The sequence below is a fragment of the Amblyraja radiata genome, chromosome 31 (genome assembly GCF_010909765.2).
Source record: "Amblyraja radiata isolate CabotCenter1 chromosome 31, sAmbRad1.1.pri, whole genome shotgun sequence".
In the NCBI taxonomy this organism is placed as follows: Eukaryota; Metazoa; Chordata; class Chondrichthyes; order Rajiformes; family Rajidae; genus Amblyraja; species Amblyraja radiata.
This window is the reverse complement of record NC_045986.1, coordinates 17599318-17627027: the sequence shown is the minus strand read 5'-3', so window position 1 is coordinate 17627027 and position 27710 is coordinate 17599318. Positions and strand designations below refer to the sequence as shown.

General features: G+C 42.3%; 1 protein-coding gene across 8 annotated transcripts in view; it reads right to left on the bottom strand.

Moving 5' to 3' along the window:
- Positions 1 to 27710, bottom strand: part of hspg2 (heparan sulfate proteoglycan 2) — a 365099-nt gene that overhangs the window by 104522 nt on the left and 232867 nt on the right. For 6 of the 8 annotated variants that reach the window (XM_033047940.1, XM_033047944.1, XM_033047946.1 and 3 more), the window contains 8 exons: positions 27360 to 27470; positions 26213 to 26313; positions 24445 to 24625; positions 17099 to 17152; positions 10252 to 10365; positions 7627 to 7779; positions 2922 to 3067; positions 669 to 749 (listed from right to left, as the gene is read on the bottom strand). In XM_033047940.1, coding sequence (XP_032903831.1) covers positions 669 to 749; positions 2922 to 3067; positions 7627 to 7779; positions 10252 to 10365; positions 17099 to 17152; positions 24445 to 24625; positions 26213 to 26313; positions 27360 to 27470 — 941 coding nt within the window. The remainder of the gene's footprint in view (positions 1 to 668; positions 750 to 2921; positions 3068 to 7626; positions 7780 to 10251; positions 10366 to 17098; positions 17153 to 24444; positions 24626 to 26212; positions 26314 to 27359; positions 27471 to 27710) is intronic. The other 2 variants (XM_033047942.1, XM_033047948.1) reach the window with 2 other exon arrangements.

Below are 27710 nucleotides of genomic sequence, written 5' to 3'. Positions count from 1 at the left end.
CTAGAGAGAAATGGTGATTGTTCTGACAGTTCCAGGCGTCAGGGACTTGGCTTGGACCCATGTCCTGGTTCCTTCAAAATAATTTCACACAAGTTGGAAATACGGGTGAAGAGCCAGCAGGAGATGGGAATCTTCCAAACAGCAGATGCTCAGTTAGGGATGAGCATTATTTTTAATCTGATTGAAGATAAAGTAGAAGAGAAAGAAAGTGTATGTTCGCGAGGGAGAAATGTCAAAACGTTTGGAAATTAGTGACTAATTCATTGTAGAATTAAGACAGTAAGACAATTAATTCCAAGCTGTCAGATAAACCCCGGCTACATTGTGCATAGGATAGATTTTCCAGCACAACAAACCCGCTAACCTGCATACAAGTCGCAAGTCTGTAACTGCTCTGCATGCTTGCTGCACATCTGTTCCTACACCTGCTCCTGCACATCTGCTCCTCAACATCTGCACCTACCCTGGACTTTGCTGCACATCTCCTGCCATCAATGTTGCATGTCCATAACTGGCCTGGACATGGTGATGCACATCTGCACTGCCCCAGACCCCCGATGCTGCTGCTGCCCTGGCAATACTGCACACCTGCCTGTGGTGGAATGGCCTGAAAGCTCTCGGGTTAGTAGTCGCAGAGCAAGTTCTGACGCCCAGACCCGGGCAGCTACCTGTAACTCTTGGATGCGCCTCTCCAAATTCTTAGCACTGCCAATAGTTCCCATTGGAAGGAAACCAAATAAGGAGACAGCCTGGACAGAGAGGAAAGAGGAGAGGGGGAAAAAAAGTGCAAACAGATATCTCAGATCAGATGCAACAACGCATCAATGGTGAAGGGTTATTGCGTTATTAATGCCATGTTGGCAAGAGACATTGGCAGCCGAGATAATTGATCCGCAATCTCCCATACTGACGCCTCCCACTTCCATCTTCAGATTTGTAAAGGCCACATTCCTTTCCTGTTTCCCAAATGATCCCCTTGTATAGCACCATGGTAGTAACCACAGCTCAAACCCCTCAATTACTTTCTTAAACCTTGATTTCATAAGCAGTTTAAAAGACAGAGAAACAGCTGGCATGCAAGTGTGTAAACCGGTCAGACCCGACAGCTCATGTCGTAAATGAGAAGCATGCCGTTACCCTGGAGGCGTTCATTCCACACCCTGTGCAGTTATGACCACTGCTTCTAGAGGGTGAATACACTTTGCAGTTTAATACTTAAGAGAAAGGTTCTAGGTCCCTGGCTGTGCAGATTGTCCAAGCTGAAACACCCGACAATGGGCAGGATACTGAGAGGATATCAGACTGGGCTGGGAGTCTACACATGGACCAAGGTCCCTCGTTTGTTCGTCAGCCAGAAAGTGGTCCTATGGTCACTTGTTGATGGTGGAGGTGGTTCAGACTATCAATATCATTCCCTTCACTCACTGACGCTGACAGAAGTGCAAACTGCCACCTGGGAATATTTCTGGGAGATATCAGTGTCCATGGACCAAAGACAGGTTGAGAGAGAGGGATCAAAAATCTTCCAATACACAGTGAATTATCCCCAATGCATTGGAATGCAATTCAATGGGTCTTGTGGGCATTCTGCAGCTTTCAAGAGATGGAGATGCCTAAGGATAAGGGGGAAATCTTTTAGGACCGAGATGAGGAAAACATTTTTCACACAGAGAGTGGTGAATCTCTGGGATTATCTGCCACAGAAGGTAGAAGCACCCCTAGTCAGAATAAAACCCGGGTCCCTGCCGCTGTAAGGCAGCAACTCTTCCGTTGTGCCACTGTACCGCTCACCTCTTGTTCTTCTAAACTACACCCATTATCTTTAACTGAGAGAATTTCATCGGCTATGCACCTGGGATTTTGCTGGAATAGTGCCTGAACTCAGAATCTCCTCAATGGTTCTTATACATTTGTCTGTGTATTAAGAAATGTATCGAAAACCATGAAGGTCGACCTTATCATTAGCTGCAATGATTGAGACATTTATGGATATTTTACTGTTTGTGAAGCAAACTAAATCTAATGCTATAGTAGGCTTGTCGATTCTCTCCCCAAACGCTGTTGGACCTGCTGAGTTCGTCCAGTACTTTGTATTTTGCTCATAATTTTATATTAATTCCTACCTTCCAAAGTTCTGGACAAGACATTTCGAACGGTTAGAATTATCAAAAGGAACATTAGATTATTGTAAAATCCAGGGTGCACAGACCACCTTCAAACTTTAGTTCCCAGACTGAATTGCCAATTCAATAACTAAAGTCCTCAGGAGTCCTCCACTCTAGACTGCATCATGTGCACAAGGATCTCTGCGGCATTGCTTACTATTAAACTGTCTAGGTTGGAGCTCGAGCCTGGATCACCAGCTCATGCCCGACATCAACCACAGTGGCCTTTTAACTACTCTTGGTAAAGGACTGGAAAAACACTCAGCTGAATTCTCAAAGGGGCAAGAAATGGACAATCAGCCTACCCAGAGATAGTCACATCCTAAGAATGATCAGAAATATATATTTTTTAAGTGTCATCTGGTGTCACCATTATGCAGTGAAAAGACAATGGTCTTTTGTTAATTCAGTAATCTCTGCCATAATACTTTTGGCACAAGAAAATCACCCTTCATTTCAATGTGTCATTATTTACCACCAATCTACAAATTACTGGAGCAATGTGTGATGTGTCTTGGTAGAACTTCATCAACGACCAACAGTTGGAGATGATGGATTGGTTGATTTGCGGGAAGACAACGACCGCGGCTGAGGGGAGTAACGTCCGTCCTTCACGACGAGTCGCAAAATTAATTGTTATCTTAATGAAAATTCAGCCAAAGTACTCTCAACTAAACAAAGACACTGAATCATTTGTTGCCTCATGATGGAACAATTAACTTTCTTCAGATCTTTGAGTAAAGAAGTGAGTGGTACCTGGGGCGGTAGTTCTCCTCCCCGTTTCTTCCACGTGAGTGTTGGTGTAGGATGTCCTGCTGCCCGACAGTACAACCTCACAGTGTCGCCCTCTGGAACCTCTATTCGTTGCGGGCTGACCTGTACACGAGGCAGGTTGCCGCCACCTACACAGGCAAATGGGAGACAGGGAACTTAAAACCAAAACAGCAACACATAGTTATTGAGTCTAGGTCAGCATCTATGTAATTATGTGGCTTAAAACAGGATAAGTTGAGAGTTTATTCAAGCAACTATTATTCAGTGACTTAAACTCTTCGAACACAGACATATTTTTAAAGTGAAGAAAATGGATGTGTTTGATGGCTCTCCTTTACTTCAATGCAATCAGTTGTACAAACAGATGTGTGATCAAGTAACAGCTGGGGGTGGTCAGTAGGACAGTGACGTAGCTTCTGGTATCTGATGACACATTTGTAACTTTCTCCATGCTACATGTAACAGCGTTTTCATAGACCGGACAAACTCTCCAACATTAGATACATTTGCTCCTCATTCTCTTCGTTTCAAAATTGGCCATTTCTACTTGCCAGTATTTTGGCCCAGTCATTAGTTTTCCATACAGTCTGGCCTACTGGGCATGTCCCACAGTTGAACCATTAGCATAATGTTATACAGACATTGAAGCTTAATCTGATTTTAACTGATATTTCTCTGCCAAATTAAATCATTAGGTCTCCTCCTATAAGAGATAATCTCTTTGTTCGATCCATCCCTCCCCCACCTGCTACGCAAAATTGTTTATCTTTTCCCCAGTTCTGATGAAGGATCTCGATTTGAAATGGTGACCGTTTCCCATTCCTCAGATGCTGCCTGACCTGATGAATGTTTCCAGCATTCTCTATTTTTATTTCAGATTCTCAGTATCTGCAGTATTTTGTTTCTCATCAGCAGATTCTCCCCTGTGTGTTTGCAAAGAAGACATTGAAGGAACTCAATTCCTTTTCCTTCTTTACTTCCTTCTTCTGGCCATTTAATTTTAGACAAGATAACTTTCCCATGACTACTTTTCTATTTTTTTTTTTACAATCATGCCCTATATTTGAGTTTCTCGAGTAAAAAAGGGTCCAGACCCAAAACATCGTCTGTCCATTTCCCTCCACAGATGCTGCCTGACGTGCTGAATTCCAGGAGGTCAGGGAGCATCTGCATTCTCTTGTGTCTCCATTAGACTTCAGCAACTCCCTCTGACAAGTAACGTCCACATGCAATACCCCTGGCAGCTTGATTCAGGATTTTTTGTCTCTGTTCAATTAAATTCGATTCCAATCTTACCGATCAACATCCTAATTTTTCCTCTGCTATTACTGTTCATAAGTAACACCACAAATCTATTTTACTTTTTCATTTCAATTTCTCATTATACTCTGCAAAAAAAAACATTTGGAGTATTGTGTGTACATCTGGTCGGGAAATTACAGGAATGATGTGCAGGCTTTGGAGAAGGTGCAGAAGATGTTTACCAGGATGCTGCCTGGATTGGAGGGTATGAGTTACAAGATGTTGGACCAACCTGGTGTATTGCCTAGTACTGAACGAGTCTCTGATAATCCTGAGCCTCTCTGAAATAACATTAATTTGCCCAGATTCATCATCCACCAAATACAGCTAAAATAGCTGAACGAATTCTTTCAGAGAGAGCGATGAATGATAGCAGGAATAGAGGAAGGAGCAGGGAATATACACATGGCAAGGTTAATAATCTGGACAAGGATTGACCATTCACGCAAATATGTTTTTAAAGTGCAATATAATGTAAACACATTACAAGAAATGCACCATTTGTTCTTTTCAGTCCTAAAAAAATATGATTTAAAGTGAACACAACCTCCGGGTAAAGGCCTATAGTATGCAGAGGCCGAATAACTGAATATAAAGATGTTTCTGTTATTCTTCCCAATATGGTCCAGAGGAAATTATAATCTCTGTGCATAGGTTGGTGGGTTAAGAGATGAGGTTGAATAAAGGTCGAGGATACTTGCAAATAAACAATTGCCTTCAGAATAGGTTTGTAAATGTTAATCAATTTTAACATATTGAAGTGATTCTGACATGCTCCTCTGGTTCCTATTGCGAGTGTATCTTCCTGAACTGGATATTTTGGTATCAGTTAAGATGTCACACCCAATATCTACATCAGCATGTGTAGGAAGGAACTGCAGATGCTGGTTTACACCAAAGATAAGACACAAAATGTCGGAGTAACTCAGCGAGACAGGCAGCATCTCTGGATAGAAGGAATAGGTGACGTTTTGGGTTGAGATCCTTCTTCAGACTAAGTCTTGATACTCAATCCAAAACATCACCCATTCCTTCTATCCAAAGATGCTGCCTGCCTCGCTGAGTTGCTCCAGCATTTTATGTCTATATCAGCATGTCATTTTTGGAATGATATAGGGAAATTAATGCTCAGCTTAATTTAGTTGGATAACCATACTGAGGGCACAACAAATATCTCTGGGTGAAGCAGAACAAGCAAGAAGTAGTCTCTACGAAACTTATGGGGCATTGAGAGTTGGGGCAAATTAAAGCTTTGAACTGACTGGCAGCTGGTGATTTATTTCAACTAGGATATTACAAATCAAACCATTGACTGTTGCTTCAGCAGCACAAAAGTTGGGCTCGGCCAATTGTCAGGAAGAAGGAATGCAGACAGGTTAGGTTGCTTGATTTGTCTGCATTATGCCAATCAGCCCAGAAGATCAACAACACACAGACCCTTAACAATCGGCCTGACACAGCTCACCAGTCCGAGGCAGACGTCTAATCCCCAGTCGAGTATTACTCTGCCTGATTACACAAGAATGTTTCCGCAAAAGCAATGAGACTTCTAACCAGTGAAGATATTAACCGTAATTCCACGGGCCTTGTTATCTACTGGCCCAGCGAAAGCAGATCGGCAACACTATTTCATGGCAGTGTAGTGGTCATATTTTTAGTTTGCTCAGTAGGGAAATGTGTCAATGCCCGTTTTTTGGTCTACATCCATCCAAATCTTTCCTATCCATGGTAGCTGTCCAAGGGACTTCATAACTGTACCCATCTCCACCACTTTGTCTTAAGCTCCTTCCATTTTTGCACCACCCTCTGTATGAGAATCTTTTACCTCTTATCCTAAATCTACATTTTGCTTAATTGGCTCCATACCCATCATCCTGAGTGTTTATTCTCTCTCATCTGTGCCTCACCTCACCACTGTATCCATCAATCACTTGCCAGACTTTGTCCTCCCCCCCCCAAACTACAATCAGTCACAACTTCACAAGTTATAGGAGTAGAGTTAGGCCATTCAGCTCATCAAGTCCATTCCGCCGTTCAATCATGGCTGATTGCCTCCTAATCCCATTTTCCTGCCTTTTCCCCATAACCCTAGACATCCATTCTAATCAAGAATTTGCCTATCTCTGCTGTAAAAACATCCACTGATTTGGCCTCCACAGCCTGATTTTACCTTCAAGTTTTGATCTCTGATGCCCCTGTCCCACTTAGGAAACCTGAGCGGAAACCCCTGGAGACTTTGTGCCCCACCCAAGGTTTCCGTGCGGTTCCCGGAGGTTTTTGTCAGTCTCCCTACCTGCTTCCACTACCTACAACCTCCGGCAACCTCCTGCAACCTCCGGGAACCGCACGGAAACCTTGGGTGGGGCGCAAAGTCTCCAGAGGTTTCCGTTCAGGTTTCCTAAGTGGGACAGGGGCATAACTCTGTGCTGTGATTCCAACTACTTTGACCTTTCAACTTTACACAAGATGCTGATAATGTGGCTGATGCACTGAGTACAGTCCGCCAATTTCAGTAGGAAAGATGCTGGTTTAAATCGAAGGTAGGCACAAAATGCTGGAGTAACTCAGGCAGCATCTCTGGAGAGAAGGAATGGGTGACGTTTTGGTTCGAGACCCTTCTGTGTCTACCACCATTGTCAGTTGTACTTTGTGAATTGAAAGAGTGAATTAATAGGGACACAGCATTGTACAGCACTGAAACAGGACATTTGGCCCACTGAGTCTGTGCCAACAATCGTGCCTACCAATTCTCATCCCACTTGCCTGCATTACTCCATATCCCGACCGTTATGCCTCGCTCAATGTTGTTACTCTTCCTGCCTCCACCACCTCCACTGACAGATCATTTCAGATACCAACTATCCTTGTCAAATGTTTCCTTTGTGCCCACAGTATGGAGACAAGACTTGTGCACTGTGCAACATTCCCTTGACTGAGTTGTTAGAACCTGGGACCATTTGTAAGCCAAACAATGTTAAACATTTTGCAATCTGTGGCATTCCTGAATCAAGGGAGAGCCCCCCTGAGTTACTCCAGCATTTTGGGTCTATCTTCAAGAATTGACAAGCACCAAATCCCTATTGAATTTAGGTGTTCCTTGTATCTGCCAAGCTTATTCTCTTTATCTTGGTCTCTACACCTGGCCCAAGATTTTGGACTTTGTGCGTGTGCCTAGATCTGGTCCAATTTTTCTCCTCTCTGGCTCATGGATAATCAAATACAGGTCTCAGGATGCAGTGATCATCTAACTCAACATAGGTTTAAACATGGGGGAGGTGCCTCCTTTGTTGCTGAAAGGAGCCTATCCAAACTCATTAACCAGTTGCATGATTGCTCATTTTTGGGGAAACTGAGTAACATGATTACAGCTTGGGACCACTCTTACTTTGCACGTAGAGAACTGTGGTGGCAATGTTGTGTCCAGCACTGTTTGATGCTTTGCAAGAATACTCTGCTTCATCGGAATGCTCCGTAGCCACAAAGCGGAGAAGTCCATCCTGAATTACTGCGTTTGGTGAAATAATATTGCCTTGGCCCCCTGAAAGATGGAGAAGAAAGCCCAATGTAATTATCACAATTTGCACAATTTCAGATCTTTTTGCAAAGGAGAAGGCAACCAGTCATCCCAACGAGTGTACTCGTTGGCTCTCGGCATCATCCCATTCCCTTACTTCATTCCCTGTAACCTACTCTGTCGCACATGGTCTCCCGGTTGTCCTGCCAGCCACCTGCGCTCAGTGGACAATCCACCTGAAAACCAGAGAACCTTTGGAAGCACCCAGAGTAAACAACGCGGAAGAACACGCAAACTCCACGGAGATAGTGCCAGAGGTCGGAATCAAACTCAGGTGACTGGAGCTGGGAAACGACAGGTGTATTCTCTGCGCATCAGTTAATAATCATGCTATACACTTTTAATGGTAATTTAATGGTCACCCCAGCTAATTATTTGCACTTCAAATGTGGAAACAGATTAATATTTCGAGCCGTTATTTTACTATGAATATTATCACAGAATAACCACACTTTATCGTTCCTAACCCCCCACCCTGGTAGAGATATTATGTATCCTCAACTGCTGTGAAGTTGTAATTCAGAATGTGAATAAAATGGATTTATAACTGAAAAAGAGTTTATTTTATTTGAAGCGGATTCAAAAAACCAAAAGAGCAATCCATTCCCTCAATCTCATTGTGATCAGACACTAGCTTGCATATGTTAGCAGCTATTTGCAAAAATGCCAGCGTACCATTCAGCATTCAAAAAGGCAAACAGAAAAAGTGGCGATAGCAGGTAATTTGCACTCTGTCTTGCAAGAACGAGGGTTAAAGTAGACTCTACACTTGATATTTCAAGTAATCAGAACTACTAGTTGATGTTCTGTAATAACCTTCAACTTCTGGTATTCAATCTTCAATTCAGTTAAATACTCTACCAGTAGGGCAGGTTAAGTGCCCGTCCAAGAACACTGTTTGGATTTGCATGAACCCCTTGGACATGGTTGCACAGGCTTCTGTGGAAGTTAATTTCGGAATCCTTGTACCCTTTCATTCAAAATTCCAAAACATGTCTCATCTTGTGCGCTTGTCTGAGCCAGCAGTATTTGGGACACTTGAATGGCAGCTGTGCCGTTGATTTGCAATCTTTATATTTAGCCTGCATTGTAAATCGTCCTTTGTCTGTGATCAGGGAATGGTCTGAAACCTTTTCGTTTAAATCACAAGGTCATAAGTTATACGAGTAGAATCAAGCCATTCGGCCCATCAAGTCTACTCCGCCATTCAATCATGGCTGATCTATCTCTCCCTCCTAACCCCTTTCTCCTTCTTTCTCCCTATAACCTCTGACATCTGTACTAATCAAGAATCTATCTATCTCTGCCTTAAATATATCCACTGACTTTGCCTCCACAGCCTTCTGTGGCAAAGCATTCCATAGATTTACCATCCTCTGACTAAAGAAATTCCTCCTCATGTCCTTCCTAAAAGAACGTCCTTTATTTCTAAGGCTGTGACCTCTAGTCCTAGACTCTCCCACTAGTGGAAACATCCTCTCCTCATCCACTCCATCCAAGCCTTTCACCATTCTTAAATATGACGAGAAAACTGCTGCGTCTAATCCTTTGTATTTAAATGAGAACTTGTTTTACTTTATCTCTTTGCAGTTTAGGGAGGACAATTGTGGTATAAATTACTGGAGAATGCTTTGATAATTGGTCCAATTTCAGCTAAATAATGATAACCTCTATGTGTGAGACTAAGCTGCACATTCTCCACGGGAACTGGGCAACCTAGGGTGGGTGTTAGATTAGGAGACTCTCAGTGTTTTCTTGCACATCAGCATCCTACTCAAACATAAATGTTTTTTTTCCCCACTACCATTCTTCAGGGAATCGAAGGACAAACCAGCCTAAAGAACCTTCTGGTGCAATGTGAGGAATCTCACTGCCTCTCTCCGACCACTCTGAGTATTTTTGTCATCTCCATTTCTGCACAAGGACCTAGTCTTAAATTTGAACCCGTTTGGCTCAATATTCCCCTAAATTTAGTTCACGTGCATACATATTACTATTACCAAACTGTTCTGGACGGTGTTTAGTTTAGTTTAGAGATACAGTGTGGAAACAGGCCCTTTGGCCCACCGTGTCTGCGCCGAACAGCGATCCCGACACACAAGGGGCAATTTATATGTTTATGCCAAGCCAATCGTCCAACCGTCTTTGGAGTGTGGGGGGGAAACAAAAGATCTCAGAGAAAACCTACTCGGTCACGGGGAGAGTGTACAAACTCCGTACAGACAGCACCCGTAGTCGGGATCGATCTCGGGTCTCTGGCATTGAAAGTGCTGTCAGGCATCAGCTCTACTGCTGCGCCACCATGCCACCCCTACATTCTTGTGTTTGATTTGTGATGCTAAGAAAGGCATGGTGAAAGGCATGAAAAGTCTTCAGCAATAAAAATGTCACTTCACTGCACAGAAAGAACAATGCAATACTAATGGAATAACATACCAAACCATTCCAAGGTTGGAGGAGGATTTCCAGTCGCTGTGCATCGGAATTCAGCAGTCTGCCCCTGTTTGACTGTAAGGATTTGAGGCTCGATAGTGGCTACAGGCACTGATGCTAAGGCAAGGTAAAACACAATTTTATTCCACTTAAGTACTTTAATAATAATAATAATTCTTCAAGGACGTTTGGTTGTTTGGTTCTCCTCCAACATTCTGATGGCTAGACAGCCAATGGCTGATAAATCAGGAAGATTCGTTAAATATTCTTTAAACAACATAAGGCTAAATGGTTTGGTGGAAGACCAGTCCAAAAACATGGCACCTTTTTTTAATCCTGGCATTATTAGCCAGGCAGTAGAGAGGAGAAGTGTGAAGCAGTAAAACAAAATGTGGACTTCAGGCGTACTGAATAAACCCCATCATCTGCACACAATCGGTTTAGCTCATGGTGGGCACACATTTTTAATAAAATGATCCACAACAATGTTGAGGTATATAATCATAACACAGAATGAGGCCATTCAGTGCTTCAAGTCCATGCTAGCTCTCTGTAGAACAATCCAAATCCCTAGTTCCCTGCTCTTGCCTCTTAGGTCGCAGATATTCATTCCTCGGGTCCCTATCCAGTTCACTTTTGAATGTATCGAGTGACTCCATTTCTAGCATCCTTCTAGCCACACCGTAAACTCATACCAGGAGGTTGAACTTACTGGCTTCTTGGGGATATGGGCCAAAAGCAGGCAGGTGGGACTAGTGTAGATGGGCCACCATGTTCGGCATGGGCAAGTTTGTGCCGAAAGGCCTGTTTCCGTGCAGTATGACTCCATGACTATGAATTCAGCAAAGAAGACTAATTAAGACTCATTTATTATGATTGGATCCACAGATTCCTCAGCTAAGAACAGCTAATAATTTATCTATTACCATAATAAATTCAACTAAATTGTTTGTGGCCCACCACATTATATAGATTTATGATTCTTGGACTGAGGTCGGCACTGAGGGTTTTGTTTCTTTCCCTGGAGAAATAGAGTTAAGATAAACATGCACGGATTCCAAAATACACCGAATTAATGGCTCCACAGGTAGGGAGTCGGAGTATTGGCTGGATCGCAATCATGCTCCCCATCTCCTCACATTAGTTTATTTAGGGAAAGATTGGCAACAATTTGTTTATTTTATTTTATTTAAATACATAAGGCCTGTTATAAATTCTGGAAGAAATTATGTAATACTGGCAATAACCAAGGGAATGTAATGCAGTTCCTTAATTTTATTGTTGCAAGCGTTTTTTTTTAATCATGGAAACGACTCTCCAGGTAGTGTGGGGTCTTCTCAGTGAACAAGGTTATGTACGGATGCAGCAGGAGATAGATGAGATGGAAAGTTGGATGGAGTGTCGTCAGATAGAATTTAATCCTGACAAGTGCAAGCTCCTGCATTTTGGCAAGTCAAATAATGGTGGGACATATACAATAAATGAGAGGGTACCTAGAAAAGCTGATGAAAGAGGAACCTTGGGGTTCAAGTCCACAGTGGTCTGAAAGTGGCAACATAGGTGGATAGGGCAGTGAAGAAATAAATGGGATGTTATGTTGCAACTTTACAGAACATTGGTTGGACTGTGGAGTACAGTGGGCAGCTCTGGTCACCACACTGTAGGAAGGATGTGGTTGTACTGGAGAGGGTGCAGAGGAGATTCATCGGGATTTTACCTGTATTGTAGAACTAAACTATGCAGACATTTGGATAGGCTGGGAATGTATTGCTGAGAGTGAGGGAGGCCAAGAGATATAAACGTGTCAGAGGCGGAGATAGCATAGATTGTCAGAATGCCAAAAATAAGAGGGCATAAGTTTCTGGGTGAGAGGAATGAGCTTTAAAGGAGATCTGACGGGGAAATATGTTTTATACAGAAACTGGTTGATCTACCAGCTAGCAGAGGAGATAATTACATTGGATGCAATCACTAAATTTTGTCATCTGGCATTTGAATAGGCAAGGCATAGAAGAATATGAAGCTGAAGCATGGACATGGTGGGCCAAAGGGTGGTGTGCTGTACTTTATGATGCTCAGAGTTAACTTATCCCATTTTTAGTCTTGCAGTTTCCGGAAAGGAGGCCTTCCTTTTTTCAAGATTTACCAGTCTGTTAATCAGAACAAAACAGTCCTGCTCAACATTTACCCATGTTTGCTCCATGGTCTGCAGACTCGAATAAACATTGACTTCATCCTTGAACAATTCACTTGCTTTGGCCCAATTGATTGAAACTAAAACATTCTGAATCCCATATGAAGGCCAGATCCAGATCCAGGTGATTTTCAAACATAAAGGTAATCTTGTTTTAAGGAGATTTTATTCTGTGTTTTGGTTCATTATAGATACAAGCATAACTGTTTGAGAAACATAAACTCTGGGAATGTTATAAACAAATAGATCTCAATAGATTTAAAGTTGAGAGCTGAAATTGATACTGAAATTATAGAAATACAATTAACACGTCACCAACGGGTTAATGATTTAAGTTGCTGAGTCGATCTTGTATTACTCCCTTAACAGACCCAAATTCCACCACCATGCAACTGCACAACTGCCTGGCAGCACTTCTGGAGGTAATGGATGTTGAATGACCCGGTGAATTATTCCAGCATTTTGTATCCATCTGTGGTATAAACCAAAACCAGCATCTGCAGTTCATTTTTTACATTCTGATTGCTTCACCATCACAAGGGTTGGTTAATGACAAACATCCTTTAAAGCTTAAACCTACTGGTATCCAAACATACTTCCACCCTGCCTCCTGCTCAGACCCCCTTCCATTCTCCCACTCGTTAAATTGATCACATTTTCTTGATGGTGTCAATTTCCACACTGGTGCTTCTGAAACCTTCCTTCTTCCTGAACCATCACTTTCCCTACTATATTCTATGACAGGGCATGACATGACCGATAGAAAGGTGAAGTCCATTTGATAGAGCACTTAACTCCTTCTCATCCATTTCCCACAGCTCTCCTCTTACCCCTTCTCCTCCTCCTGGATATGGCAAGGACAGAATTCCCCTGACCCGTACCTTCATCCCATTAACTCCAATTCAATTGTTTTCCTCAGCAATTTTGGCTCATTTCAATGATATTCACCACGAGTTGCATGTCCCCAAAGGAAGCGTTGCCTTTACAACTGCCTGATCCACTCCTGTCATCCTCACTAATCACTCTCGCTTAATAGGAGATTCCTATGCAACCCCAGGAAATGCAACACCTGTCCTTATAGCAGCTCGTATTCCACTTGGGTACCAGGAGATTGAACTTACAACCCAATGCTATGAACATTGAACTTTCCATGTTTAGGTAACTAACCTACAAACAGTTCCCTTCCATCCCTCCTTTCCCCCCTTCTCTGCCATGTGTCCTACCTGGATGTGCATCCATTCATCCCTTTCCCCTTCCACCTACATTCCTTCACCTGGCTTCACACGTCTTGGCTTCTTATTTCATTACATTTTGTCTTTTCATCCCTGGTCTTTGATCAAACATCTGCCAATTAAACCATCCATCACCTGTATCCTATCACTTGTCAAGCTTCCTCTCATCCCCACCTCTCTTCCGGCTTTCTCCCAGTCTGAAGAAGGGTCCTAGCCCAAAACGTGCCTATTCACGTTCTCCAAAGATGCTGCCTGACCCCCTGAGTTGCTTCAGCACTTGGTGTATTTTTATTAAACCTGTCCTTTCATCTCTTTCTTCCCCAATATCCACGGATCCCAACAGGACGTCCAGGTGAAGCAACAATTAATTTGCTCTTTTTTCAGCAGTTTCCCCATAGCCCTTGTAACAGCTACCTTGTACCAACTCTGGATAAAGTGCCCCATGTCAGAAGAAGGAATCCAGGTGACATCCTGTTAAAAGCATTAAGCATAAATTGTTCAAGAAGGAACTGCAGATGCTGGAAAATCGAAGGTAGACAAAAATACTGGAGAAACTCAGCGGGTGCGACAGCATCTATCGCTCCATAGATGCTGCTGCACCCGCTGAGATTCTCCAGCATTTTTGTCTACCTTAAGCATAAATTGATGTTTGTTTAGTTAAGTTGACACCATTTGAACTGTGTTGAATAATCACTCAATTTACTGAACTATTCATCAACAATGTAACATACCACCACAAATAAAACTCAAAGAAAGAATCTTGGATAGATTTATCAAGGCCAAAATTACAAAATAAATTTTTTTTGTCCTGCAGTTATTCACAAAACTCTGCAATGTGAATAACTGCAGGACTTCACTCCTGTAAGCACTGCGATTCCACTCTGATCATGGAAATAATCATGGAATTTCAAGGGTTAAGCTTTCTGAATTCCAACATTTACCTTTGGAATTTAAGATTTCCACTTCTGTCACTGAAAATAATCCAGTTGGTACAGGAATGTTAATACAGTTTGAACCCCTGCATTAACTTACAACTTCTCTGCAACCTACATCCTCCTTAAAAACCCTGATGATTTTTTTGGGGAAGTGTGGAAGTGGGAAATCCTTCATGAAAATATAAATTGTCACAAACATCAGCAAACTAAGAAGAAATTTTGCTATCTGGACATTCCCTGTATACGATTAACAAAAAAACAACAACTTTCTCCACACTTGCTCTTCACAAGGAAGCAAAGCATTAGTTGATGACAGTGTGGTTATGGATGAAGAAGTGACCAGGCATGTCAGTGGTGCCACAGCGATGAGCTAGATCCCCTGCAACACTGATGCGGGTTGACACTATGAACAATGCCACTGAGCTGGGTTTGCACTCACTGTGCTGGCCTGGCAGCAGATGAGCTCAAACAATATCACTGTGTAAAGCGAAGATAATTCAGAATCTTGGCAACAGCCCCAGGGATGACAGCCAGCTTTCGGACGTATTATAGCAATGGTGTGAGAAGTCAGTTTCTGTCATTTATGCTGATGGATGCAGTGAAAGGTGGCACAGTAACACATTAACTCTTTGTTCAACATCTGCCTAATTCTGCCACAGCCAAACTGTTACCAGCACCAATAGGCCTTGATTGTATAACTATTAAAATCATATCTTTACTTTAAAGGATCCCTTTGATGCTGGAGAATTCAGCACAATATTTTGAGCAGGCTTGATAGATAGTACCAGCTCTGAGCTGGTGTATGGACTATGAAGCCATTCGCAGCTAATTACATTTACTGTGGCATCTAAAGTACTAGACAAACAAACTGGAGTGCTGTACATAAGCTGCTGTGCCTATTACAATTAAATATTTAATTTCCAAGCTCCAAAAATATTTGTTGTGTATTCCAGGAGTTAGGAGTGGGCCATTGCCGTTGAAGCCCATTTCCACGTTTACTCAGTTCTATCACTTTCACAATGTTAGTTACCAAGGCTTCACTCACCTGACCTTCCTTTATCCAGCAAATATCAAAAAGCCTCAGTGTTGAAATTTCCAACTCAGCTGCTGCCACTGCACCTTTGGCAGAGTCAGAATGCACTAACTAGGATCAGCTGGTGTCTTCCCTGACATAAAGGTCAATCAATTTTGTTATTGTTCATGAAATGTAGTTTGAAAATTGCCTTTCACCTCCTGCTCTCTCATGGTGTTACTTATTGGTCTTATAAACCCCACTCACTAACATGGGGTTCAGTAGTGTTGATCCAAAATGGCCCACCCCATGGCCTTACCAACTTGACATACATTCTCCAAAACAATCACAGAAGATAAAACCATTGTATGAACAATTGCCATCAATTAAGAATAAAGTCAGATATGTAGGAGATAGGCATGCTGAACCATTGTCTGGTCTAATACGAAGGCAAAGGAATGATTCAGGGTCATGCACAAGACTTTGGAGAAATAATGCCCCAGAAATGAATTACATGAGGGGTGTCTAGACGTCTGCTTGCATGCATTGCTACAACAGCATAATGTGTGAGAATTCACTGGAACCCAATCAAGCATCCCAATAGCATCCGTGATCAGGAATGAAAGTTGGTGTACGCTCTCCATTTGAAAATACAACAAGGGCTGGGTCAACAGAGCTGCTAATTGCTGATTGATTCTTTCTAAACTCACATACTTTATCCCCTAGCTTGGTGGAATCGAAGAGTGGAAAATCTTTCCCAGTGGTTCAGTGACAAAGAGGAGATTCGTCTTGCATCAGGTTCGGGACAAATCTGCCTAAAATGGATAGGTCCAGCAGCAATGGATAGATGTGTAGGAAGGAACTACAGATGCTGGTTTACATAGTAGACACAAAATGCTGGAGTAACTCAGCGGATCAGGCAGCATCTCTGGAGAGAAGGAATGGGTAACGTCTCGGATTGAGACCCTTCTTCAGAGAATCTCCACTTTAGTGACGATGTGAGGTGTTAGAAGGTGGAAATTGTCCACTTGATGATCAGATGAAAGACCATGAAAGCCTCCATGTGCCCTTTTTAAAGAAATACATTGGAGACGAGATTTAATTGGGGTAGTAAGTGGGATCCTAACTTGCTGGAGACAAAAGTGCTGGAATAATTCTGCGGGTCAAGCAGCATCTCTGGAGAATAAGGATGGGTGACGTTTCAGCGTGGGAACCCTTTTGGGCTCTTTCTTTAGCTGTTTAAATGTTCCCCATATTTAGCTCATCTATCATAATATTGGCACAAAAGGTGTCCATTCAGCCAATCAAGCCTGTACTGGTTCCCAGGTAAGCAATTGCATTAGTCCCATTTGAGTCTCCTTAATCCTCAGTAACCCTGTAACTCTTGAAGAACGCACACCAACCTCTCAAAGGGCTACTGGAGAGAGATCTGTATACAAGAAAGAATCATCATCATCACCACACCATGCTGACTTACATTGTCTGTAACCTTCTGGTGTTTCAAATGTGTGAGAATGGACCTGTGACGAAGCTGTGGATTTAACAAGTCAGGTTAAATTTCTGGTAAGTAACTTCCCACTGCATACAAGGCCAAACAAATCCCATTCTTCCACAGGTAATGAAAAATCTGAAACCAATCCTCTTAATGGCCTGTCCCACTTACGCGATTTTTTTCGGCGACTTGCCGGCGGTGCCCGTCATAGTCGCAGCCGGTCACCGAAAATTTTGCAAAATGTTGAAAATCCAGCGGCGACCAGAAAAAGGCACCAGTCTTTGGGCGACTACTCACGGCCATATAGGCGTCACCCCGCAACACGTCGCCTGTATGGTCGCGAGTAGTCGCCCAAAGAGTGGTTCCTTTTTCTGGTCGCCGCTGGATTTTCAACATATTGAAACTTTTCGGCGACCTGCTGTGACTATAACGGGAGCCGACAGGTCGCCGAAAAAAATCACGTAAGTGGGACAGGCCCTTTACATGAAACCCACCAAAAATAAACAAGTTTCTCAGTCTGAAGCACATGCAGTAATTCCACTGAAGTTTTATTTTGTTCCAGGTACCCAACCACAAGTGCTTGAACTTTAATCCAATGACCACACATTATAAAAAATAATTAGTAACCAATTGCTGCAAGTATCAAGAACTAGATAATTTGTCTAAAGGCATCAGCATTGTGGCAATGGTGAAGATTTTGGATCTTAATTCCCAGGTCATTCTTTCACTGCATTAGGTTACATAAACTAACTTCCCAGTGAAGCTTTTTTCTCGGAAATGTGGGATGGATATTAACACCATTAGTTTGACATAAAGAAAAAATGCATGCACTAGGTCAAAGTTTATCCAAAAATAACAAATTTTCTTCTGCAAAGTTACTTCCAAATAGTGTTAATTACAAAAGGGACAAAGTGAACCAGTTTCCTATTCTGATCTAAATTAAATGTCACGCCTGGATATTGAATCCAAGAGGTCAGACAATTCAATCACATTGCTACTGGGGTGTCTGTGGTTGGAATTGTTGGAATTTGGGAGAGCCAGGAGATCAGGTCTTAGTTCATATTTTTCAAACTTTCAATGATTCTGGTTTAATAATAAGAGATAGACCCTAATATGCACTTAACTAGAGATAGTCATAAAAACCTTGCCAAGGCTAAACACATCCTGAGAACATAAAACCAACTGTGAAGCACCAAATCTTCAGACAAATGAGTAAAATGGATCTGTCTAAGGACAATGCCTCTCTCACAGTGTTACAAGAATTAATTTTACTGAATTAAGTTATCTGAAGAAGGGACTCGACCCGAAACATCGCCCATTCCTTCTCTCCAGAGATGCTGCCAGATTGACTCCAGCATTTTATGTCTATCTTCGGTATAAACCAGCATCTGCAATTTCTCCCAACACATGAATCTTACTTCTCAGGTACAGCACCATGAAGCAGTATAGGAGTAAAATGTAATAACTTAAAAAGCAAATCACACTTCCATGAAAAACAAAGTAACCACTCAAAGAATTCACTCAAATGTCCTCCCCATCATAGACCAGCAACAGGAACCTTGGGAATGTAGTACAGCTGAAGGCAGATAGGCTGTAGAATTAAAATCAGAAAATGCTGAGAGTGTTCAGCAGGTCAGGCATCATTTTGTTGAAAGAGAAACAGAGAAAGGATTTCAGGTTAATGTTTCCAGTATTTTATGTTTATTAACAGCAGAAGTCTTTTTGATTTTCATAGATTGTGGAATGTTTCAGTCAAAAGCAGTCAATCTCCTATTCCCTTACAAAGTGTTGAGAACGATACGCTTCGGTATGCAATGCCAAAGTCCCACTTTGAAATGCCCGGTTCATTTTTTAAATTATTCCAAGCAGCTTTTTGGATCTCTTTAACATTGTCCCAGGAGGTGGGACTAACTCCATTTTTTCCCCGCATTTGGCATTAACTCCAGTTTCCCCCCACAATTGTTCCCATGTAACCCAGTAAAATATGAAAATATGCCCCGTGAGTATTTTGTGTGCAATGAATAACCTGGGAAAGAGATTTCTTCACAAAACAAGAAAGGCATTCAAGAAAATGCACTGCATTATGGAATAATTTCCCACAGGAGGAGAAGGTTTAAGCATCCAATGGAATCTTTCTGAAGAAGGGTCTTGACCCGAAACGTCGCCTATTCCTTTGCTCCGTAGATGCTGCCTCACCCGCTGAGTTTCTCCAGCATATTTGACTACCTTCTGAATAGTAAATACCACGAGGTATAACTTATGTCACAATCTGTTCGATATTACTCATATAGAAACCAGAGGTCACAAACATAAAACTGCTGCTCCTGCTGACAGCAAAAGAGCTTTTAACTTAAAGGGAATGTACATTCAAGATCGTACGAGCAGATTCTATTTTCTGAGGCTTTATATGGGATATTTTGAAGTTGATGTCTTCAATATAAACATTATCTCGCAAATGTTTTAATCCAATTAATTTGTCATTACATTGTATGCCATAGATGTGGTGAAGATCTACCTACACAGTTGGGCACTCAAGACTCTGCCTTATCCTACCCCAGACTGCTGGTTAAAATGTCCCTTGGTGGAATTCCAAACCGGTGAAGTGTCTCTAAACAACAATCCTTGGATTTTAACATTTTCCTGGAATTCTCCGACATTTTTTCAATATAACATTTGTAAAAAATACTACACTACCAGAGAAAAATTCATATAATTCTGACAGAAGTCTTACAAGATAAACTGACCGACTGGCTGTATAAAGAACCAAACATGAGGCAATGCAAATGTAACTTGAACTTGGAGGGGAAATTATGAAAACACTATATCTGGATTGTAAATGGTCACTCTGCATACGAAATTTCCAATTGGATATTTTCCTTTAAAGCCTGCAAGACACTGCACATTGTTGTAAAACAAACTCAGAGTTCAAAGAAGGACGCTGGATCTGTCAAAAGGTTCCACTGTTTGATTTGGAACAGCAGGTCCTGAGACCACCAGTTCATCTTGTGGTTGAGCAGTAGGGCCGGGAATAAGTCAGTGCTCTCATTAGGACGTCTTATTTTCAAGACAAGATTGCTTTGATCCCGGGGGACCCTTGCTTCAAGTTTATACGTTAACTTGGAAATTCTAACTAAGAGTTTTAGTCAAGCAGGGAACTTTGGACATTAAAGGGACAGGCATGTTAAGAACAAAATGTAAATGATTATCCCAACAACCAAGGGGTTCTATTCATAGAGCACCGGTGGTCATAAGATCATGACATAGGAGCAGAATTAGGCCGTTCGGCCCATCGAGTTAACTCTGCCATTTAATTGTCCCTCGCATTACAATTTGAGGCAGGAATTGAGTGAAATGACCGTTTTTTTTGTACTGTTTGTGAAATGGACTCTCTTACAAACTTTTAAGAATTTTTAACAACATAAAAGATATATTGCAAATTCTGAGATTAAATAAATTTATAAAAAAGCATTTTTTTTGCTGACAAAACATAACTGAGAAGCAGAAAGACCAAACCTTAAGTATAGTGAGGAAGTAAAATATGAAATGTGACTATGAAATGATATCAGGGAGAATGTCTCGATGTATGTCTCCACATTATCTGTAATTTTAGATGTTAGATTATTAATAGAGTGGCAATTCGTCAAGCAGTCTCCAACTCTCCTTCATTTCAACGTCAGGGTAATTCTTGCATTTTGTTGGGCTTAGCAACTTGTTCCGTGTGACTGGTCCCTAAGCCATCCGAAAAAATTGTTAATTTAGTTCAGTTTAGAGATACAGCAGGGAAACAGGCACTCCGGCTCACCGAGTCCACGCCGACTATCGATCACCTCTACACAAGTTCTATATTATCCCACTTTCGCATACTACACACAAGGGGCAATTTTCAGAAGCCAAATAACGTACAAATTTGTACGTCCTTGGAATGTGGGAGGAAACCAGAGCAACCAGAGAAAACCCACGCGGTCACAGGGAGACGGATGAACTCTTTACAGACAGCGCCCATAGTCAGGATCGAACCCGGGTCTCTGGTTCTGTGAGGCAGCAGATCTACCACTGTGCCGCCCCAAATTTCTTGACATATGATTGAGATTCCTTCTCTTAAAATTGAGAGTACCCCACCCCAATGATAAATGCACGTTTAATTTCAGGCAAGGGAACGGTACTGAAGGAATAACATTGGAATCTTTTCATCGATGCATACAATGTTAAAAATGATTGAAGTAGATGATGAAATGTGTGCAAGAAATGGCAAAAAGCAGTGATGCAATATATAGGTGGGTTTCAAGACACTAAGATTATTTTATAAAAAGCTAGGCACAAACATGCATGTTAGTATATGCAAAAACCTTACTTCTGTACAAAATACAATTAAACAAGATTTACATGGTTTTATTTTTAATTGCTTCACCATGTACAACAGCAGTAGCAGAGTGGGAGGTAACTCTAGATAAGCAATTCACAGTGTCATTCACAGTTCACCAGTAACAGCCACATTTTCAAGAACATTTCACTTGTCGGCAAGAAATTCAAGCTGAAAGATGGAGCTCCATGCCATAACCAGGTCATGCAACAGTCAATTAGTAATAGCACAGATTATATAACACTGCTTTGAACTTCTTGCAGGAGTATGAACAAAAACATTGGGTGACAATTGCTTTAATCATGTTCCTGCCTGGGTGACTTGCTGTTTGTAAAGCGGGTGAAGGACTTGAGTTCTTGCCACTACAGTCGGTAGCACTGCAAGATCTCTCCAATACACCGTGCTTAAGAAAACAATCTTTAAAAGACAGCAGGTACACAAAAATGCTGGAGAAACTCAGCGGGTGCAGCAGCATCTATGGAGCGAAGGAAATGGGCGACGTTTCGGGCCGAAACCCTTTAAAAGACAGCAGTTGAGGTTCGCGTTTGGCATTTCTGTACACAATTTCTCACTTGCATAAAATGCTGGAAGCAAAATCCTTTCATTTAGTACTGCCAATTTGACTGACCTTAAGAATTAAATGCAGTCAGCATTTTAACGAGTGCCTGCTTTTTGTGTAGGGAATAACAGCATTCTACACTAACTAATCGGATGTGTGTGATCTTTAACACAGGTAAAGGCAATTAATTCACGGGGCTACGTAAACTTTGCATCTCATTTTGTAGGGAAGAGTTTAAAATTAATACAGATATCCAAATTTGGTTGCGCACTATTCAATAGCAGTAATTTGAGGAAGGACATCCTTGCTATAGGCAGTGCAGTGTAGGTTCACGAAGGTTAATCCCCTGGATGGCAGGACTGTCATTTGAGGAAAGATTGGAAAGACTGGGCTTTCATTCACTGGCATTTAGAAGGATGAGAGGAGATTGTATAGAAACGTATAAAACGTTATAAAATTATTAAAGGACTAGACAAGCTAGATGCAGGAATAATGTTCCCAATGATGGGAGAGTCCAGAACCAGGGGCCACAGTCTAAGAATAAAGGGGAGGTCATTTAAAACTGAGATGAGAAAAAAACTTCTTTACCCAGAGATTTGTGAATTTGTGGAATTCTCTGCCACAGAAGGCAGCATAGGCCAATTCACTGGATGGATTTAAAAGGGAGTTAGATAGAGCTCTAGGGGCTAGCGGAATGAAGGGATATCGGAAGAAAGCAGGCACGGGTTACTGATTGTGGATGATCAGCCATGATCTGCGCAATGGGCTAAGTGTTCGGCTGGCGACTGGAAGGTAACCGGTTCGAATCCCGCTTGGAGTGCATACTGTCGTTGTGTCCTTGGGCAAGACACTTCACCCACCTTTGCCTGTGTGTGAATGTGTGTGAGTGATTGGTGGTGGTCGGAGGGGCCGTAGGCGCAGATTAGCAGCCACGCTTCCGTCAGTCTGCCCCACGGCAGCTGTGGCTACAGAAGTAGCTCACCACTGAGGAGTGTGACTGAGGAGTGAATGAATAATGCGATGTAAAGCGCCTTGAGTATTCTAGAAAGGCGCTATATAAATCCCATCCATTATTATTATTATTATTATTATTATGATCACACTGAATGGCGGTGCAGGCTCGAAGAGCCAAATGGCCTCCTCCTGCACCTATTTTTTATGTTTCTATGTATTGAGATCCAATATTTTTTTTAAATGGATACAGTTCACAGTGTTTAACTAAACAGGCTCATCAGTGTCAGAACTGACAGATAAATAAAAGTGAAAATATTACAGTGGTTGTCTTAGATACATAAAATCAAAAGAAAATATCTACAACTTTACACATAATGTCATAGCACCAAACTAGTCTAAAAAGTCTAAAAGTAGCACCTCTGATCTCTGAAAACTCAATGGGAGACTATTTTGTCCAATTTAGTTTCAGAATTAACCTGATACAATTGGAAGACACAAAAAAATTCTGCAAGCCAACTCCAGTAATGGTGTTACTTCCCCCCGCAAACAAGCAAGTGGGGGAAGTTGGATTGTGTAGCTACCTCAGCTTCTGCAAACCAGGTTCGATTCTGACCTCGGTATCATCTATGTGGAGATGCAACGTTCTCTCTGCGACTGAGTGGATTCTCTCTGTTTAGTTTAGTTTAGAGATACAGCGCGGAAACAGGCTCTTTGGCCCACCGTGTCTGCGCCGACCAGCGATCCCTGCACACGAACACTATCTTACACACACTGGGAACAATTTTATATTTACACTAAGCCAATTAACCTACAAACATGTACGTCTTTGGAGAGGGGGAGGCAACCAAAGATCTCAGAGAAAACCCACGCAGGTCATGGGGAGAACGTACAAACAAGCACCGTAGTCAAGATCGAACCTGGGCCTCTGTCGCTGAAAGGCAGTAGCTTTCCTGCTTCACCAAGAGAGAAAGAGATAGAGAGAGAGAGAGAGAGAGAGAGGGGGAAAGAGAGGGAGAGAGAGGAGTAGAGAGGGGGAGAGAGGAGTAGAGAGGGAGATAGAGAGAGAGGGATAGAGGGATATACGCACGGGATCGTTTGGCTGCTTTCCGCGGAGACGCCTGGGAGGTTTGAGAGGCGGAATTGGTGCTCTTTCTGCGTCTCTCTTTCTCTCTCCTCTCTGCTCTCGCTCTCCCTCTCTCGCCCCTCTTCCTGTCTCTCTCTCTCTCTCTCTCTCTTGCTCTCTCTCTCTCGTCCGCTCTCTGTCTCCTCTCCCTCTCTGCGCTCTGCTCTGCTCTCGCCCAGAGAGAAAGAGAAAGAGAAAGAGAGAGAGATATTATGCTTGAAAGTGCAGCGCTGTTGCAGGTGGAAGGGAGGGAAGGGTGTGCAGGGGAAGGTGGTGGAATGCCATGCACCATTGAAGGAGAGGATGATGAGTACATAATGGTGCAGATCACAAACCTGGTACGGTTAGAACAGCGGTCCCCTCGTCCATAGCAAACATGTTGGAGCCTGTGCAGACGTAGATGCCGGCATCCTCGGGACGGACATTACGGATGGTCAAGATTCCATTGAAGTCCACTGCGGTGTTTGGCAACTTGCTTCCATGTTGACGGGTCCAGACCAACGTGTACGCTGGGGACTAGAGAACGAGAGCGCAACAAACATGAGTGTGAGTCTTCAGGAAATGTGCAGTTGCTAACCAAATACTTGAGTAAAATCAACATCTTCTTTTACAAAAATGCTCAGCAAATTGAGCACTTAACTCATTAGCAAAAATAGCAATTTCGGCTCTATTGTGGCACAGTGGGTAGAGCTCTTGCCTCACAAGTAGCCTTGGGTGGCAATGGCACAGCGATAGAGTTGCTGCCTTACTGCGCCAATATTTTAACTCAGTTAGTGATGCTCAGGAGCAGGGAAATGGCTCATCACAATATAGCAGCAAGCAAAAGGGCAGCACATAATGCCATGAAATAAGATGCAATGATTGGCAAATCTCATGGAAACATAGAAAGGTGCAGGAGTGGGCCTTTCAGCTCTTCGAACCTGCACTACCATTCAATATGATCATGGCTGATCATCCAGAATCAGTACCCTGTTCCTGCTTTCCCCCCCATATCCCTTGATTCTGTTAGCCCTAAGAGCTATATCTAACTCTCTCCTGAACACATCGAGAGTTACAGTTACAGACGAGTTACATATGCAATTAACCATTAGATTTCGTTTACCTTAGAGATACAGCATGGAAAAAGGCCCTTCGACCCACCGAGCCTGCCGACCAGTGATCACCTGAACATTATTTCTATCCTACTCACTGGGGACTATTTATAGAAGCCAATTAACCTACAAACCCGCACGCCTTTGGAATTTGGGAGGAAACTAGAGCATTCGAAGGAAACACACGTGGTAACAGGGAGAACATATAAACTTCAAACAAACATCGGCCATAGGCAGAATCTAACCCGGGTCTCTGGCGCTGTAAGGCAGCAACTCTCCCACTGCATCACCTACATGAACATATGAAAGTGATCCTGTACGTTGAACACATCATAATTTAGATCTGCTGATAGGACTAAAAATCTTTGTGGTACTGTGTTCAGGTAACCCAACATGAATGAAAGCTGCCTAAAGGGGCTGTGTCACTTGGGCGACCTAATTAGCGAGTTTAGAAGAGTTTGAAAAAATGACACGTTGAAGACCTCCTTCGACTATGTTGAAGACTATCTATGACTAGCTACGACTAACTTTGGGAAAATTGGACACCATAGTGGAGAGTGAAGACGACCTCCTTCGACTATGATGAAGACTTTCTACGACTACCTTCGTCTACCTTCGACTACCCTCGATTACCTATGGCTAACATGCCGATCTACTACGACTAAACCTACGAGCACAAAAAGTATAGATTTTTTCCATGGCGACCTTTTTCACTCGCGGGCATTTATTAACATATTGAAAAAAACGCCGCGACCTAGCCGAGGCCTCGCGTACGCGGAGACCACTCTCGAGTACGAAGGAGAGCTACGAAGACCTCCTACGACCTCGTGTCGACCATGCTGCGAGTATGAGTCGAGGGGAAACTCGCCAGAACTCGCGGATTAGGTCGCCCAAGTGGGACAGGCCCCTATAGGCTCTCAATGTATATTCTACAATTGGGTCTTGTTTAAGCACAAAGTTACCATACTGAAAGGAACGGCTGACTCCTGAGTATGATGAATCTGTTGTTTACCTGACTCTTTGCTGTGCAGATAAAATTGACAGTGATGCCAGCTCTCACAGTCTGTGTCTTTGGCTCTTCTACAGTCACAGTTATGGCTTTGAATGAGGTTGCTGTGGAGAGAATAGGTCGATGCATACGGCTGAGTTATTACCAAGAATATATATATATTGAATATATACATCGAAAAGCCCAATTTTAGACACAAACCCCCCCCCACCCCAAAATCAGGGTACAGCTATTCTGTGGCTGTAAAAATTACGGAAAACGTTACATTTGAGAAAAGAGGAAATCATAAAGCAACAACAGACCAATCCTGGTAATAAATGTGGAGGGAAAGCTTGTAACCCACAGGTGGTGATTCTAATTGAAAACTTTGCCGGCTTTGCAGATGCTAGAGTATCCCACATTTTAAATTCTGCAGCTAAACTAATATACTTCCGATTTGCTCTTTACTCAAGAACATTCCAGTTATCTATTTCTCAAATAAATCAACTTAAATCAAAGAAGGGGGTGAACAGTTCCCATCAAATCTGAATTAACAACCAATTTAAATGAATGGCATCTGGTTTAAAAGGGGTAGAGTGAACTTTCAGCTTTGACTGAACGCACTGCAAACCCTCCACAGATGTAGTTGAGCTATCGTTTTGACATTACTAAAGAATGTGCAGAGCTATTTGAAGTAAAGTATTCCCTCCTGAGGAATTCCAAGGGCTAATAGCTGTCCACATTCGACTGCACGCAGTTTGTTTGGTATATATTCACTACAATTTAGAAAACAAACCATCACACCTCAGTCTCTGTTATACACTATATCTCAATGCAATAATGCAATGGTTACAGAAGATTTATGGTTAAACAGAGTGAAAAGTACTCTCATAGTTAAGTCAATTTACAATAAAATGTCATTTTTGGTCATTGGACTGTGATTTGTTAACATTTAAAAAAGTAAACTAACAGTAAGTTCTACATAATGATGAAACCTTGGAAGTAGTACAGCTGTATATATTATGCTTAACATATCGTAAAAGATTTGGCTCTTTTGTCTAGAGGCCAGTGCTAGGAAAGTGCACCAGGATATGATAAAACACACGAGCCTGCATTGTCCCAGAAACAATGAAAGTGAGCTGTGAGATGTGAATTATTTTCCCCAACTCACCAGTCACAATGACTTCAACCCGACTTGAATTAGAGCTCTCCATATTTCGGCATGTACATATATAAATTCCAGCATCGGATGGTTTGACTTCCTGGATCAAAAGCTCTTCACCTGCAAGTGAAGGATGCAGTGGAAGGTGATGAGGCACTTATTTCACTTACAATGTTAGAAATACAAGCTCTTCCTTGCTAACAAAATAAACGATCAGCTTTCAATGGTCAAGTCAGTATAACAAAGACAAATGTCTGCACTTCAGGTTTCAGGGTCGCCAAGGCAGAGACAGTACAGTGGAACAGCTGGTAGAGCCACTACCTCACCGCACCAGAAACCCAACCTTGGGTGCTGTCTGTG